At 42.6% G+C, this 18,431-nt stretch overlaps 1 protein-coding gene across 2 annotated transcripts in view; it reads right to left on the bottom strand.

Moving 5' to 3' along the window:
- Window positions 1–18,431, bottom strand: part of epha4b (eph receptor A4b) — a 156,098-nt gene that overhangs the window by 40,831 nt on the left and 96,836 nt on the right. The window contains exons 8-9 of one of the 2 annotated variants that reach the window (XM_077221789.1): window positions 16,539–16,647; window positions 15,067–15,105 (exon numbers count right to left, since the gene is read on the bottom strand). In XM_077221789.1, coding sequence (XP_077077904.1) covers window positions 15,067–15,105; window positions 16,539–16,647 — 148 coding nt within the window. The remainder of the gene's footprint in view (window positions 1–15,066; window positions 15,106–16,538; window positions 16,648–18,431) is intronic. The other variant, XM_077221790.1, reaches the window with a different exon arrangement.

The raw sequence follows: 18,431 nt of genomic DNA, 5'->3' as shown, positions 1-18,431 counted from the left end.
ATAGAAATCTTTTTCAAATGTGTAAAAGAGTACCTGAAAACTATACTTGAGTAAAAGTACAGATACCCTTGCAGCGAAAACAACTCCATTACAAGTTACAAGTCACCAGTTCCAATATGAATTTAGTATAAATCTTAGAGTATTATTTTTTTGTTGACAGTACTTAAGAATTTTACTCATACTGAATGTGGGGTCAAATATGCACTAGTCCTCAACACCTAAGAGACATACAAACGAAAATAAGAAACAGTTGATATTTTCTAAAATCAAAATAAAACTGCACACCTCAAAATTGCAATAAACCAAGGAAGACACAACAGCCAAGTCAGTCAAACTCAAGTGCATTAGTAAACCAATATCCTTCAAAATGGTCTCGTCAATATAGTGGATAAATAAAATAATGTTAAGTAAAATTAAATAATCAAAGTCTACTTGCACTGGATGTTCTGGTTTCGGTCTCATCACCGGCTGCAGTCATGACTTCATCTCCTAAATCAAACAAATGCGATTCAGCAACTATCTGCTAATGCACTTATATTGACGTAAAGTAGCCTGTTGACAAGTTTGGGTGAGTACAGGCAAACTGCACAAGATATAGTACCGTTAATAACCTTAGATGGCAATATCACTTCTTTATAGCAGAAACAAGTTAAAGTTAGGTGCCATGCAATATACTCAGTAAAACTACAAATTAGCAAAAAAGTTACTCAGGTACTTTAGTAACTAATTACAATAAATACTTAAAACCACTGATCTTTTCAATTATTGGATTGATTCAGTTCACATAACTGTCTAAATGATTTGTTCTCTTATCATTTTTGTTTTGTTTTTGTTTTTTAAACAAAGCTTATTGCATGGCTTCAGAAGATTTGGAATGTCACTTTTACGTTTTTTTGTTTAGTTTGTTTGTTTGTTTGTTTGTTTTTGTCATTGACTGCACCCAATCCTCATTCATTTTCACTATATGGAAAATCAACATATTCTATTGATTTCTGAAGGATCATGTGACTGAAGATTTACTGGCTGCTGAAATTCAGCTTTGCCAAAATAGGATTTAAAAAAAAAAAAATTAAAACAGGGCTAAAATTACTGTACATTGTAATAATATTTCCCAATCTTACTGCATTTTTGATAAAAAATACATGTAACCTTAGTAACAACAGACTTCTTTAAAAAAAATTGGTAGTGTACATGCATTTGAAAAAATATATATAAAAAATTACATAACATAAAAGTATTAATACAAACGTAAGAAGGAATAAACAGCTTGTTATGGTATACTTGCCATTTTACGCACACCATTTCAGTTATCCTTCTCTTATCTGACCTTTTCACTTTTTAGAACTTCCATAGCCATCGTTTCTCCTTTCCTTTTATCTCTCTCGCTATACTTTCACATCTATGTCTTGACACTCTTTGAGGGCTTGAGTCGGAGCAGGGGCTGACGATTGTGCTGACAGTGTGCTTTCTGCTCGGCGCTCTGCTGAGCTGCAGCATACTAACGCTATTGAAATGAGACTTGGGGAGAAAGTGATCCACTGTAACAGGAACCCTAGAGCTGTAGAGCCCATTCCCATCAGCCCCTGCCCTGAGCGGCGAGCTGACTAAGGCACTTTTTGATTCCACCATCTCTGCGAGGTGCCTGGTGTGAAAAACGGCTCTCTCCAAAACAGAATCTCTTCAGGATCAAGAACGGCGGCCAGACAAAGACAGCGGCGTGATCAAATGAAAGGAAACTTTCTCCTCGGCGTCAACTCGAGTGGATGGGTTTTTACACCGAGACGCCTTTAGAAGAAAGTTTGATACCTTTAAACTGAGTAAATATGGATGTAAAGGGAACGCTTTGAAACCAAACAGTCTCAAATTGAAATGTGAATCTAATGGACGTTCAAAGGCTGAAAAGATCCAAAAGAACTTCTCAACCTTGACAAAACCTTCTCGAAATTCAAATTTTGGGCAAACAACAATAAACAAGCTGACATATTTCAGATGAAAAGCAGGCTTTTTTGATATTCAGAAGAGTTGATCGAGACTGTTTGGTGCAACTGGACTACAGAAATCCGAGGATGGCATTCCATTCATCTCCATTAAAGCCTCCCTAGCCACATGTCCTTGCCAACTGTTTCTAACTGAATTGCAATTAGGTTAAAAAAAAATGGTACAGATATTCCCATGACTGCTGCTGCCCTTACCCTCACGCTCCAGCAGTGTGTTGAATTACGATCACCTCATCTGCTTTAATTCATCCGGCGTCTCATTTTACAAACACAAAATGACCGCCTTAGAAATGGGAGCAGGAGAGTCGGCATGAAGTAAGCCATTCGCTAAAGAGTAATCAGTGACTGTCTGGTCAAAGTTATGACCCTTTGAAATATCAGTTGGTTTATTATAACTTGAAATTAAAACTTCCTTTTTAAACTTGATTTTCATTTAAACGAACATGCATGTTTATCGTAGGCTTCTGCAAAATACACACATCTGAACTCTACGCTGACCTTCTCTACTGATCCGTTCCACCCTTAAAACATTCTCCTCCTCTCAGAGTGATGGATAGCAGGCGGTCTTAATGCCGACTTCCTGTTTGGAGCGTGTCTGGGCTGGGGAAGAGCTGTAAAACCTGAAAGGAGCCTGCAAAGGGCACAGCATGAAGTTATTTCCTCCCATAATGCTTAATTGCTTGTTTGATTACCTTGTATTTTTTACAGCATTAAAACGGGAGGTGACCAAACTTAGCTTTTCATTTGACAATAAGCATGCGACCTTGAGATAACCACCCATGCTGATGACACAAAATAGCTATGGTCAAGGTGATGTGTGGATTTTTCTTTTTATTAATGTGAGAACTAAAGAAGCGTAGGAGACAGAGTGACCTTTTCAGGTCTGCAAAATGTCTTCAGCTAATTATTCATGCAGCTACGCTGGAATTCTGAAAAGGTTTCAGCAATTTTTTGGGTATTATTCTATGGGCGGCTCTATTTAAAAATACTCTTTGAACACTCTTAAAAATATTAGGTTGGACTAAAACTTTTACAGCCTGATACCACAAGTTTTCTAATTTCAACAAATCATTTTTTATTCTCTTATTATATTCTTCTTTTGGTACCGCACCCTTCACTGAACAGTTCTTAAAAGAACCATTTTTATTTTTGTGTGAAGAACAGTTTTAAAAATCTAAAGAACCTATACTTCTACTATAACAAAACTTATGTCAAATGGAAAGGTTCCATGGAAGTTAAAGAAATAGAGTTGCCAACAAAACATTAATTTTTAAGAGTGTTTAGAAATCAAAGTTCTGGGTCTTTATATAGTTAGTTAGATTGTTAACCCAAAAATAAACACTTTCAGAAACTTTCAGAAACACCACCACTGTAGTCTAATTTGAATTAATAACATGTCAGACAACGTCAGGTGGTAACAATGTATTAACACTACTTCAAATTAAAGATTCTTCAATGGTTCTTTGCAGCACCTTAGGTTTAATTCTTATGAAGCATATTTTCACTGTATTAAGTTACATGTGCTATATAGCCCTTTAGAGATTCAAAATGTACTTGATGGGATATTATTGGTTCTTTAAATCAGTATTTTGGTTTCTGTGTTGCTTAAAGAGGTGACTTTCTTCCAAAACACAAAATATATTGAAGAATGTTTAATTTTCAAGAATGCTTGATTTTGCCCAAACAATGGAAGTCAGAGGGTTCAGACTTCCATGGATTTAAAAAAAAACCCTCTACTTTTGTGTTACACAGAAGAAAGAAAGTCATAGAGGTTTGGAACGACATGTGAGGAAGTAAATTATGGCAGAATTAACATTTTTGGGTCAATGTGCTGATTTTTAGAAACTACAATTTCACATCAATAACCTTGTTTTTTCATCTCTAAAGATCTTTACAGCCCATATAACTCAAATGTACAGTGAAAAATTATGCTTTAAAAGAAGATTTGAACCTAAGGTACTGTAAAGTACACTTAATAAATTTCATTTTGAAGATTGCAGAATAAGAAGTTGTGTTTATAAGTTTGTTAACATCGGACGCAGTCCAAAACACTTTTGGTATGTTTCAAATTAGACGGCAATGGCCGTGTTTGAAGCTAGAATCAAAGTAAATGACTTTCAGGGGTCTCTATTACTGATGAAAAAAGAAAATTATGTGAATGATCTCGTCAACATTCAGTAATGAGGAAATTCAACAAATGACAGCACTTTGTTCTGAATCCTTTGTTCACTACTGTCACGCCGAAGAGAAAGGGAGAGAAACGGGGATCGGATTTGTTTCTGGGCTTTAGAACATGCATGCAATGCAGAACAAAACAGAAGTTACAATACACTACACAACGTCTGAACAAAATTAGTCTCAAAAATTGACAATGAAGTTGAAAGAGATGCACAGAGACGCTCTGCAATGCTCCATATTTTTGGTGAGGGAATGTTTTGGCCTGCAGTGTCCATCAGAAGGCCTGATTAGCATAAACGACAGGTTTTTTCAAAGATCAGACGGTTTCTAATCATTCGGTGTGTTTGCCACAGTGCTAATAAGATGGAGACGGACTGAGAAATGCCTCCCTAATGCTTTCATCACGCAGAGTGGCTTTTCAGATTAATGGCAATCAGCGACACCCACGGCTCCAGCTCACAGGAGCCGTCGACGCTGCATCGTGTGGTCATTACATTATCAAGCAATAACAGATAGCCCGAATGAATGCGAAACAAAACGGCCGTCCCTTGTCTCTTGATCCTTCATTTTCTTTAAGCTATACTTGCTCTTGGCTCCTTTTTCTGCTGGAGGAGACCTGGCAGACATCCAAGGCCTACGCTTGCTGTTTTAAAAAAAGATTTACTCCAGCCAAAGTCATTATTAGTGAAGTGAAGAGATTAAACGGAGATATGTGCTAAATTCCAGGATGTGTTTCTGATAGGTGTGGAGCAACATCTCATTTGTTAGCAATTCATTACGGTAATTGAGAATGCAGGAGAGAAAATTACGGTGATCATGATCCTGTTTTTGAGAGCTGCTTTTTATTAGTTTGATTCAGTACAGCAGTCAGAATCCAATTAATTAAGGAGTCTGACCTCTGACATGATTACTAGTGTCGCCCTAATCTATGCAGGGTCCGTGAACGTAATAAAACCCTCATTTGCTAATCGGCCAAAAGAAAATGAAATGGCATGAAGTGCATGCCTTTGTTTTTTGTGAAAAAACGACAGTGTAAATGAGGCTCAACGTGACAAGAAGTTAATTTTGGTTGACTTTTAATTAAAAATTATAAATAGTACGGATACAAATCGTGAAAGGTTAAGCAATCTTCATTTTCTTTAAAGTTATTATTTAAAATATTATTATTATTATTATATTATTATTTTTATTAGTAGTAGTAGTAGTAGTGTATTGCTGATGTTGCACATTCCCTGACCTTTTTTTAATATATTATAAAAGCACAAATAATAAAAATAATAATAAAATGTCTAATGTCCTAAACTAAACCTGAAATAATAAATAAAATAAATAAAAGCACTAAATAAAATTGTATAATAATAAAAAATACAACTACTACTACTAGTACTAAATATTATTAATATTATTATTATTACTGTCTCTGAAAACCAATCTTAACCAATCATATTTCTAATGCTATAACCTTCAAATGCTAAAACTTTTTGTTGGTCTCAGCAAAGCTTTTTGCAGAAAGTACTATAGTACTTGGAAATTTACACTCTTTTCCTCAAATAATTGAAGCTCCAGCCACACAAACAGGCCTGTCACCTCTTTCCAACAAAAGCTTTGAGATTCCCTTCCTCTATAATTGTGCTCGACAGGAGGCAGCTTGCTTTGCTTTCATTATCTCAGTGTTTACTTTTCCTTTATGCTGACTGCGCGATATTTCAGTCGCTACTCAAATCGCACCGCTCAAAATGAACTGAGCTATAGCGCAGTCCATCCTATAGAAACAATTATAGGACCGACGCTGCTGCCAAAGAGTGCTTTTACACACAGCGAGTATATTGCGGTGAGAGGCTAGTCCATCACATTAAGAGGATGGGAGAACCATTACACCTCTGGAAAAACGTGAGAAGTATGTGCGTGTATGTGTTCGCACGTGTGTGTGTAAATTAGAATGCATCGAGAAGGCCCAGCTTGCAAAAGACTTGATGTTCACCATTCCAGCTTTTAAAATGGGACAGCTCTTCAGTTTATAAGCAGTTTTGGCTCGAAAACGTCATTATGTCTGTTGTGCTACAATTGCAGGGTTGGAGAGGCGCTTTGGTGTGTCTGTTAGCGGCACAGATAAATCTATACCGGGGTAGAAAAACAAAGAGCCAAACGTTTATTAAATTGGTGCCATTTGGCCAATCAAAGATTTCACTTCGATGTCACCAAATACGAGCACACTAGAGGTAAAACTGAACATTTTATGCAAAAGTCCATTATGAACATGGCAGATAATAGGAGGAAGAAAATTATCGAAAACATGTTTGAGTGCATGAAGTGCTCTCAGCTTTAGGTTCTTGGGAGAAATGTTCTATTCACATGAGAGTGGCTGAGTGTATGCACATTTTCCTGTCATCAAGTTTTAAGAATAACCCAGGGCTTGTAGCAGATGCTTCGAAGATGATATCTCATTGACAAAGAACTTATTTTTCTCTCTGATTAGATCGGCTTGAAAATCTTCCTGTGCACTTCATCTTTTATTACAGAGACAAATTCATCTGTGCCATACTTGCATCATCAAGGATTTAAGTGAAAGATCTCTTGTAGAATCTCAAATTCACCCTGACATGATAAGCAGACTGTATATGACAAAAGAGGTAGAGGGATTTAAACACACACTGCACTTTCCCCGCCAGCGCTTTTGATCATTTTCACAAAACTTTCATGGCCCCCGGAATATTTTTTTGTGTGAATATCTGAACATGCAATATATCAAAAGAAAGAACAGACCCTCTGCTTTTAAACAAATAAAATATTTTATTCTAGCTTAAACATTATTATTTTTTATCAACACTTAAATGTGGGTAAGTTTCATAAAAAAAAAGTAAGTCTTTTTTTTTAAAGACTAATCAGGATAGAATTCAGAATGATGATCAAAACATCCATCAACACCCCAGAGCTTCACAGTCCTATAGCTCGTCCTGGGTCGACATTTCATTCAGTAACAGTAGACCGTTTTGATTTATATGCTTTTTAATGTGGATGATCACATGATTTTACGTATGCATCTTCTTACATATGCTATCTCTTGTTTCTGCTTATTCTTCGCTGCCTCTCTTTTGATCAGGAGATTCTGTACTCTTTCAGAAGATGTAATAGCCGCCCTACTGTATAACAGTGAAAACACGGAAAGCTGGAAAATTCCATCAATGGTGTGGAAGTGTTATCTCATATATGATGGAAATGTCTGTCAATGGCGGGGAAAGAGTTAAAGTTGCACCAGAGACATTATAAAGAGGAGTGGACTATAAAAAGAGGAATATTTGTATAAAAATGAATGGGAAAATCAAGATGCTCAATATTACAGCTTTAGAAATTAAAATCCCAATTTGTTTTCTCTAGAAGGAACATGCTCATTTAACTGGAAGTGCAACTATAGTTCCCTTTCGTCCTGGGAACTCCGACGTGTCGTCGGGGGAGTTCCCTGACGAATTGGGATCACGCTAGGGAGACCAATTGCCTTCGAGTGAATTAAAACGAGCCAATGAAAATTGGCATGCAAGATTTGCATTCCGCGACCCGCCTACCAGCGCGGGTATAAAAGGCGGAAGTAAACATTGCGCAATGCTTTTAGCTTCGGAGCCGACCGATTGTGTCCTCTCTGAGTGAGTGAGCTTTAAGATTGTATTTTTCTTACGCTCTACGAGTCTGCTGTTTCGGGAGGGGATCTCTCTGTGTTGGTGAGATGGCGTTTCAGCGACCGCGCGGTTTCCTGTCTGCCGGCTGCGTCTATATGCTGTTAATTCAAAAGCTGTTTTCACAGCTGGTAAACGGTTGAGTGCGCACAGCGGGCTTGCAGTTTCCCCGCTGTGTTGCCGCGTTGGGTCCCTGTGTGCTTCAGCACGATAGAGAGAGTACTTTCTTCCTGAAAGAGCAACACGAGTGAAGATCGCGTCCTTTTCAGGATGACGTTTCACTCGTGTGTTTCTGGATGCGATCGTTTCCTGTCCTTATTTGACGGCCACGTTCATTGTTTCACATGCCTAATCAGTGTGTGAGACTACGTTCGTGGGTGGTTCATGTTCTCTCAGGAGTGCATGACCACGTCGGCACGTTGTTCGTCTCCCCTTTCTCGTAAAGGCTAGAGCAACTCAGCGTGCCGTGTGCCGTCGAGCGCCGGCTGACAGCGCGGGTTGTCACGGCAACCCAGCGCGCGTCATTCGGCGCTCAAGATGCGCGGTCAAGATCGAGACTCGTGTGCCTCTATGAGGTGAGTCCCTTTGCTTATTTCCCGATCTAGTTTCTCTTCTGGTGCACCAGAGGAGGGCTACTTTGGTGAATAACATTGGTATTCTGAGGGTTTCAGTGAGCACGAACCACTCACTCCTCTAGCGCATCGCAAACATGCTGAGACTGTGTTCGTGGGTGGTTTATGCTTTCTTATGAGAGCATGACCACGTCGGCACGTTGTTCGCCCTGCCTGAAGGCTTGAGCGCCCAGCGTGCCGTGTGTCATCGAAGCGATGGCCACGTTCACTATCTTGCATGCCTGGTTGACGGCCACGATCACGGTTTCACATGCCTAATCAGTGCGTTGAGACTGCGTTCGTGGGTGGTTCATGTTCTCTCAGGAGTGCATGACCACGTCGGCACGTTGTTCGTCTCCCCTTTCTCGTAAAGGTTGAGCCGCTCAGCGTGCCGTGTGCCGTCGAAGCTTTCGGATGAGAATCTGGTCCTTCTCATGAGGGACCAAGCATTTCATTCGTGGCCCCAAGGAGGACAGATGTCGATCGCTACATCGGAGAGAGGGCTGTTATACTCTAAAATGATGCTGAGTTCCTACTATAATGGTGTGTTCTCATGCTGAAGATTCAGACTTAACAGCCACACTTTCCTGGGCTGTTCTAAAGTGCCTGGATGTGTGTGAAGAATTTTGGCAGCATGCAAGCATTTTTTGGTGCCAATATGGCAAGCCAAACATGCCTAAATCTGCAGAAGTTTTTCCTCTCTCACTACCACTGCACGTGCGTAGTTCTAACTCGGGGTTGAGCTGTGCTTAGTGACTGACCGTGATTAGTCACAGCGCTGGCCCTCGGTTAGACGATGTCCACACTGGTGGTCCAGAAGCGCCTCAAAACCAGCCCGCTCAGAGTTTGTTTCCCCCAGCGAAGGGAAGCAACCCTGAGATGAGCGACCCAGAGTGTGTGACGATCTGCTCTCTGGGAGTGCGTGTCATCACCACTCCTTCCCCCGGGGAGGGCCGGGTGGAGAATTTTTCTTTCTGTTCCGCCGCTGTATCAGCGGTACCCAAAGTTTGAGCAGTCCACTTCCTCTGAGTCATTCACGGGCCCCAGCGCTCAGATGGCAGTGAGGGCTACGGCCTTGTCACTCTCGTCTCTCGCTGGGTGAGGGGAAACCAGGACTCGATGCCCCCGGGCCTCGTCCCTCGTTCCCCTCACGGTTGAGACTGGCAGTATAATAAGACCAGTTTCCTCCGTCCGAGAGGGTCAGAATGGCAGTGCGTGCCGCCCCCGAGCTGCACCATTCTCCCGTTCCCCTCTCCCCAGCTTGCAGATAGCAGTGACGCAGCCTCGGCTGCGTCGCTCCGGTCTGCAGCTGGGCCCGGAGGCGCAGAGACCAGCATACGAGGAGTCAGGGCCTCGTTCCTCGTCTCTCCCCCTCCCCTCGCCACCGGGCAGTCCGCAGCAGAACGCCCACGAGCCTTCTCTGCCGTCTGCCCCTCGGTGGAAGCAGGTCTGTGTCAGGCGCACCCAGACCCCCGCTCTCGGTCGCTACAACGCCACCAGAGCCGGGTCCCTGTCTTCCACCTCGCTGCCCCTCCGCGGGTACACTGGTGGTTCGGGTGGGTTCATTGCGATGCTATCTGGAAGCCTGGCTAGAGCGCTTCCGGGTCCGTCCCGATGGCCCATCCGCACCGTCCGGTTTGGCTATGCAATTTAGTTTGCACGCCGGCCTCCCAGGTTCAGGGGCGTCCACTTCACCCGTGTGCGGTCACTGGATGCCCCTGTCTTGAGGAAAGAGATCGATGTCCTGCTGGCGAAGGACCCGATCGAGCCGGTCCCTCCTGCCGAGATGAGGTCTGGGTTTTACAGCCCTTACTTCATTGTACCCAAGAAAGGCGGTGGGTTACGGCCAATCCTGGACCTGCGTATTTTGAATCGGGCCCTGCACAAACTCCCGTTCAAAATGCTTACGCAGAAGCGCATTTTCGAATGCATCCGTCCCCAGGATTGGTTTGCAGCGATCGACCTGAAGGACGCATACTTTCACGTCTCGATTCTTCCTCGACACAGACCGTTTCTTCGGTTTGCTTTCGAGGGTCGGGCGTATCAGTACAAAGTCCTACCCTTCGGGCTGGCCCTGTCACCCCGCGTCTTCACGAAAGTCGCGGAGGCGGCCATTGTTCCCATGAGAGAACAAGGCGTTCGCATCCTCAACTACCTCGATGACTGGCTCATTTTAGCTCACTCGCGAGATGTTTTGTGCGATCACAGGGACATGGTGCTTCGGCACCTCAGCCGGTTGGGGCTTCAGGTCAACCGGGACAAGAGCAAACTCTGCCCCGTGCAGAGGATCTCTTATCTCGGTATGGAGCTGGACTCACAGAGGAACGCGTCCAGTCAGTGCTCACCTGCCTCAGGTCTTTTCGAGGCAGGACAGCGGTTCCACTGAAACAATTTCAGAGGCTCCTGGGGCATATGGCAACCGCAGTAACGCCGCTCGGCCTGTTACATATGAGACCGCTTCAGCGCTGGCTTCACGATCGAGTCCCGAGGTGGGCGTGGCACAGCGGCACGTTCCGGGTCAAAGTGACCCCGCACTGCCGCCAAACCTTCTCCCCGTGGTAGGATCCTGTGTTTATACGGGCCGGAGTGCCCTTATTCCAGGTTTCCAGGCATGCTGTGGTTTTCACAGATGCCTCTGCCACCGGGTGGGGGGCCACGTACAACGGGCATACAGTTTCAGGTCTGTGGACGGGGCCTCAACTGCATTGGCATATCAACTGCCTAGAGTTGCAAGCAGTACGCTTAGCCTTGTGTCGCCTCAAAGGGGTTCTCAGACACAAGCACGTACTGGTCCGTACGGACAGCACTGCGACCGTTGCGTACATCAACCATCAAGGTGGTCTACGCTCCCGTCGTATGTCGCGACTCGCCTCCCACCTCCTCCTATGGAGACAGAAGCATCTGATGTCGCTTCGTGCCATTCACATTCCAGGGGAGCTCAACCGTGTGGCAGACGAGCTCTCACGGCTGCCTCCCCTGCCAGGAGAATGGCGACTCCATCCCCAGTCCGTCCAGCTGATTTGGAGTGTCTTTGGAGTCGCACAGGTAGACCTGTTTGCCTCTCCGGACACGTCCCATTGCCAGTGGTTTTACTCCCTGTCCGAGGGGACCCTCGGCACGGACGCCCTGGCTCACAGCTGGCCCCGGGACCTGCGCAAGTATGCGTTTCCCCCAGTGAGCCTTCTTGCACAGACTCTGTGCAAGGTCAGGGAGGACGAGGAGCAGGTCCTTCTTGTGACGCCGTATTGGCCCACCAGGACTTGGTTCTCCGAACTCATGCTCCTCGCGACAGCCCCTCCTTGGCCGATTCCTCTGACGAAGGATCTTCTTTCTCAGAGACGGGGCACTCTAGGTGGTCTACCACAGGCAGTGGTAGACACCATCACTTCCGCTAGAGCCCCCTCTACGAGGCGCCTCTATGCGTTGAAGTGGAACATGTTCGGCGATTGGTGTTCCTCCCGTCAGGAGGACCCCCGGACTTGCCCGATCGGTGTCGTGCTTTCCTTCCTGCAGGATGGGTTGGAGCGGAGGCTGTCCCCCTCCACCCTCAAAGTGTATGTCGCCGCAATAGCTGCGCATCACGATGCAGTGGAAGGTAAGTCCTAGGGAGGCACGACCTGGTCATCAGATTCCTTAAGGGTGCCAGGAGGTTAAATCCACCTCGTGTTTCGCACTCTGTACCCTCTTGGGACCTTGCTCTGGTACTTAGAGCTCTTCAAAGTCCCCCCTTTGAGCATTTGCTGACGGTAGAGCTTAATATCCTGTCCATTAAGACAGCGCTCCTGTTGGCATTGGCCTCTTTCAAGAGGGTCGGGGATCTGCAGGCTTTTTCGGTCGACGAATCGTGCCTAGAGTTTGGGCCGGGCCTTTCTCACGTTGTGTTGAGACCCCGGCTCGGATATGTGCCCAAGGTTCCTACCACTCCCTTCGTGGACCAGGTAGTGAACCTGCAAGCGCTGCCCCAGGAGGAGGCAGACCCAGCCCTGGCTTTTCTCTGTCCCGTCCGTGCCCTGCGGGTTTATATTGACAGAACGCAAAGCTTCAGAACCTCAGATCAGCTCTTTGTCTGTTACGGAGGCCAGCAGAAGGGGAAGGCCGTCTCCAAGCAGAGATTAGCCCACTGGTTAGTGGATGCTATCACCCGAGCATATGAGTCTCTGGGTGAGCCTTGTCCTCCCAGGTTGCGCGCTCACTCCACTAGAGGTGTTGCCGCTTCCTGGGCTTTGGCTCAAGGCGCCTCGCTGACAGACATCTGTAGAGCTGCGGGCTGGGCGACACCTAACACGTTCGCTAGGTTCTATAGCCTTCGTGTGGAACCTGTTTCCTCCCGAGTTCTGGCTACGGCCAGTGGGTCGAGGGAATAGGTTGTGTCGGCTTGCTGCGCCATTCCGCCTCAAACAGCGGATACGTGCGTTCTTTGCTCCGTATGGCGCCCTACGTTGGTGAGCCTCGTGAGTTCCTCCTGCGAAAAGCATTGCGCAATGTTTACTTCCGCCTTTTATACCCGCGCTGGTAGGCGGGTCGCGGAATGCAAATCTTGCATGCCAATTTTCATTGGCTCGTTTTAATTCACTCGAAGGCAATTGGTCTCCCTAGCGTGATCCCAATTCGTCAGGGAACTCCCCCGACGACACGTCTCCGTTCCCTGTACTCAGGGAACGAGGGTTACATACGTGACCGAGACGTTTTTAGCAGCAGCATGCAAAGCTTTTCAAATGTTTACAGTTACTGAATCCATTGTAGCAATGCTTTATTTGAGGTAAATCACTATTCATATATTCCAAACGTATCTATTAAGCAGGATCTACTGAAATAAAATGAGTGATAAACAACATTCAGATGGTTATGTAATCCTAACATAGCACCCCAATTAGTCAACATGCTCCATGCAGAAGCAGTTCTTTGTAGACCACTAACATTCATTATACGATTTTAAACATTTCTTAAAAATTCTTAACTATTTAAATGAGGGGGGGGGGGGGGGGATCACTGAGTTCACCTTTAGAAAGCATAATAGAACCTTTCAGATAATTCATTTATTCAATGTTAAAAAATATAGCAGCTATTGATAGTTATTCAAAAATACTATGCTTGCTTGATTCGAGTGCAGCAGAAAACATAAAAAATGTAATTAAAAAGACAAATATTGGCACGTATGGCGTGCACGCCAAATAATTAGGCGCTCCACTGAGGATACGGCTTAAAAGAGATAATCCTAAAGTATAGAGCGAGTTAGACGTGGGAGTAAAATAGATTTTCCAACTTTCTCATAAAACAAAAATAATTGTCTGGCAATGATGAGAGCAGCAGTGATGTCCGATAAGTCCAAGAGTTAAATTTGCAGGAGTTTCCCAGCCGTTAGCACCCACCTGCTGTGTTTTAATTGCTTTTAGGGAAACAGCGTTTAAAATAACAAAACAAATTGTACGAATTTGATGAGTGAACACCATCTGCCTGCTGTAGCACATGCCAGTTTTTCCTTTTGTCCATATATAAGACCACAAATATTCTGTATTCTTTCGGCCAATGTATGTCCCTGGTGCACTGAACAAGCAAATTAAACTTATTTATTTGCTTATTTTTATGTCAGTGGCTATTTTTTTCACATTAAAAGTAAAGCGAATCAAGAGAACAGAGACAATATTTTGTATGCTAATGGCTCCAACTAAAACTTTATTTCTATTAACTAGCGCACTGATCTTATATTGAGAATTTGGCTGTGTGGCAGATTAGAAACATGCATTTATATGGTATGCTAATCATGCTTGCCTGTTTTCATTCAAGGCGGCGAATCACGCTAATTAGCTGCATTTCAAACGATTATAATAAAGCATAAATCCCAGCCTCAGTCTTTGTGGTAGGCTGCAACTAATGTGCAAGAATTATAGCGGTGGAGCAAGCAATGCTGATGTTAAAATCTCTAAATTATGCATTATCTCTGAGCCAGGTGAAATCCTCAACAGCACAAAAATGTGCTAACGGCAAAGTAGCCTAAGCAAATACTGCTCATGTTCTAACTGACCGAAAAGGAGAAAGATAGAAAGAGATAGAAAACAAAGAGATAGAAAACAAAGTAATACAGCTGAAAACTTAAGGTCTAATCAACTACTCTGCTACTGTTTATTATTTCGTTTGTTTGTTTGTTCGTTAATGTTTGTACATTAGTTTGCTCATTCCTTTTGTTCACTTGTTTGCTCGTTCATGCGTTTGTTCCATCACTCACTCATGCATTTATTCACTTATTTGTTTACTCATTCTTTCTTTCTTTGCAATTTCTTGTGATTGTTAGATAAAAGATGGATGTACTCGGCAGCTAAAGACCCAATGGTAAAAGGAAACAAAATGGTCTTGATAGGTCAAGTGGGACTTGCATAGACCAAGACATGAGGTGTGGAAAGGTGATTATGCTGTTCGAAATCTCGCTATGAAATCCTGAGCTGCATGAAATTAAACTATTCTCAGCGTTTGAAAGTAAGCCAATGGTTCTCCTCAATGACAAATAGCTGGCCGGCAGGGGTTACTGAGACCTCTCAGACTTCTCTCTAAAGAACAGTACCGTTTGCATAATCTTTCTATGGTATGTCAGACAGTTGTGTTAGAGTGGAGACTTACGCCTGAGGCCTGGTGTCAAGGAATAATCTCCTGGCAAACCTGCACAGTGAAATAAGAAAGAAAAAAAAACATTTGGGAGCCTCAAATTTGTGGGAAAGACTGTGTATCTGCAATATGCTACAGCAGAGTGTCTAGCTTTTTTAACATATTACTACAGTATGTTTAAATGACTCGTTCACTAATTTCTATTATGTAAGCTCTGTTTAGTAAGGCTGGCTTATGGTCAAGTCTACCACTCAAGTTGAGCTATTTTTACCGTGACAAATTAGGATGGACACATTGAACAAAACTACAAAGGCCTACGGATAAGCATTGACAGGAACATTGCCCAAAGCAGACAATTTAAAATCTGACAGTAATTGTCCTGAAATGTATTGTACAGTGCTTCAAAGGAGAGAAATTTACAGACGCAATGTGTCTGAAAAAGTCCAACAGCACACTAAAGACAACAAAACTGTCTTCTAATTCATTTTGTTTAAAAATATTAGTGGTCTCCACTTATTGACCATCCTTCTCCTTTTCTGTCCACCACCACTTTGGTCTTCCTCTTCTACAGTATGTCTTTCATGTGTCCCCTTGGACAATCAATCTTCAATCAATCTCACAATCTTAAACACTTAACTTGCTGTTTCTTTATCTGAGGAGCACCAAACGACACCTTCAACACATTCTGTTTTTCCAGCTTTTACTCAGAACAGAGGCATGAGGGAGCTCTAATGCATGATGCATGAAGCTGCACTGGCTTGTGGGTAAAACCTGGCGAGAACCGCTCCTCTTCCTCTGCCCAACTAGGATAAGGACTCGCATATTCCAGTCTTACATATTTATTGTTTTGGTTTATAGTTGAGTGGTTTGAGATTAATTATTTGTTGCACATAAATCTATTATGTGCATTTCTACATGCTCTCAGCAGGCAAACATGGGTCTTTTCTAGTCAATACTGAATAGGGCACTCAGCGTGATAGGCAATCACCTCAGATCAATACTAATGTTTTTAGAGACTTCGGGCGAGCTTTGTTCGAGAAAGAAACCGCTGTTTCATTCAGTCAGAGTATATTTATTATCAGCTTTAATTTATAGGCTCAGTACGTCTCATCCAACTGACGCACTGTCTTTTCTGCTTCAGTTATTGTTTGAATACCAGAGATGCTCTGCAAAATGTCTCCTTAGACTTCAATTTCAAACGCTTTTTTCTTGGTTTTTAGGAGCCTATAAGACACACCTCACTGAGTGCCTGTATGGGCTGTTCAAGCTCTTTTAAAAGCTTTGCCATGGAAGAATCCACACTTCATTTTCTAATTCAAGGTTCAATTTCAATTTGACAGCAGCTCTCAGATCTAACGAACAGAAGCATTTTATTTTGCTCAGTAATATCAGCCCTCGGGACCGGTACTACTTCTTCCAAGGCGGTTCAGAAGGACAGAATGACTGAAGCAAAGGTCAGATGATGTTAAAAGGAAGTTCTTTCTTACCGTCCGCTCACTACAAAACACGCCACCAGGAAGATAAGGAGCACAATGCCACCAGCTATGGACACCGCAAGTATTGTGGACTGGTTAGGGTCCCCAATGGCCAGCATATCTGAAGAGGGAGAAAGAGAAGAAGAGACACATTTGTGTCAATGTTAAACCTCATGTTCTGTTGAGTTTGGCCTCAGAAAGCTCAATGAGTTCCTCTGACCTAATCAAAACCCACAAGAAAGATATTCAGGCATGTTATAAGGTAAGGACAAAAAAGATGACAATAATAATAATAATAGTAAAATTACAATACTGTAACTTTAACCTGCTGTTTGTACCACAGGTTTGTATATTTCTGTTTTAACTAGGCTTGTTCATTTCAAAAATATATTTTTTTGCAATATAGTGACATTGGTTGTAAATTTTTTTTAAAAAATCATTGCGTTTTTTCATATTTTATAACAAACAAGTAGTGTAACAAATTTCACCCTTTGAACATATCATCATCAAGTATGTGGTCTCTGGGGACCCCAAAGAGGGTTATATATTTAGCTTTAATGTCAATGCTTTTGTTCCCTCAAAAAAAAAAAAAAAAAAGCTGCATCTGGCCACTAAATATGTAGGCGAAGACGGGAGTCAATTTTCTAATTTACGCATGCCATCCAAATAGGTATGTTAACAGAGGGAATAACAGGCTCGGTTTGAAAGTTTCACGGCGAGTATATGGATTTTATGCTGCCGCAATCGACTCATTACTCAAAACAAATACATCATTTATCAAGCCTGGCAACGCATGAGTAACCGCCTCTTTCAGGAAAATGAATATCTCCAGCAACAGGAATTGATTTAGAATTCCACTCAACTTCATTCAACAATCTCAGTTATGCACCACGTACAGAAAGAGATCGCAACTCACTGAGACAGGAACAGATGCACCGATCAGCTAAGCAATATGCTAAATATGAATTTCTCACAGCTATATTATTGAACCAAGAAAACTTTTTTTTTTTTTTTTTTTGACAGGGACAGTGAGAGACATGACAGGAAAGGACATGGAGAACTGAAAGGAAAGGACGTGGAGAACAGAAGGAACAGGATTAGGAAAATAGGAAAGCAGGATTCAAGCTCAAGTACAGCACATAACTGTTCACATAACTGAAAACACCCATGCTAAAGTTGAGTAAAAAGAGGAATAAAAAATCATCTTTTGGAAATTGATCTTAATGCCTTAATTTAAAAAATGAGGAAAAATCCAACCTTTAAGGACACCAATTTTCTTTCTGAATGAATAATGTATCGTAAAGTTCCCTTGGCCTTTGGAATTAAAATATCCCCACATCATCACACACCCTTCAAAATACCTAGAGATTGGCATGGGGTACTTTCCATAAGATCATCTCTCAATGCAAATCAAACCAGCTAGTAGGCTAACTCAAATAAAACCATGCCAATCTCTAGGTATGGTGAAGGGTATGTGATGATGTGGGGCTATTTTAATTCCAAAGGCCAAGGGAACTTTATCAGGATGCATAGTTTCCTGGATCCATTAAATAACTGCCCTTTAAAAATAAAAATCTGCCTGCCTCTATGGGAATATAACATAGGGGTGTCCTGACTTATTGTCCTGTGTCCTGTATTTTAAGGAAGAACATTTATTTATTTACGATATATTATTCATTCACAAAGAAAATTGGTGTCCTTAAAGGTTGGATTTTTCCTCATTTTTAAATTAAGGCATTAAGATCAATTTCCAAAATATTATTTTTTATTCCTCTATTTAGTCAAATTTAGCATGGGAGCATTCAATTATGCTAAGCACTGTATGACAGTTCCCTTTCGAAGGGAACTCAACAATACGTCAACGACCTTATGTTGAACGCCTCAGGCGTGACAGGTGTCTGAAAT

This window comes from Siphateles boraxobius, unplaced genomic scaffold (genome assembly GCF_051911475.1).
Source record: "Siphateles boraxobius isolate OS27281-9 unplaced genomic scaffold, OSU_SipBor_1 86, whole genome shotgun sequence".
In the NCBI taxonomy this organism is placed as follows: domain Eukaryota; kingdom Metazoa; phylum Chordata; class Actinopteri; order Cypriniformes; family Leuciscidae; genus Siphateles; species Siphateles boraxobius.
This window is presented reverse-complemented; position numbering and strand designations above follow the sequence as displayed.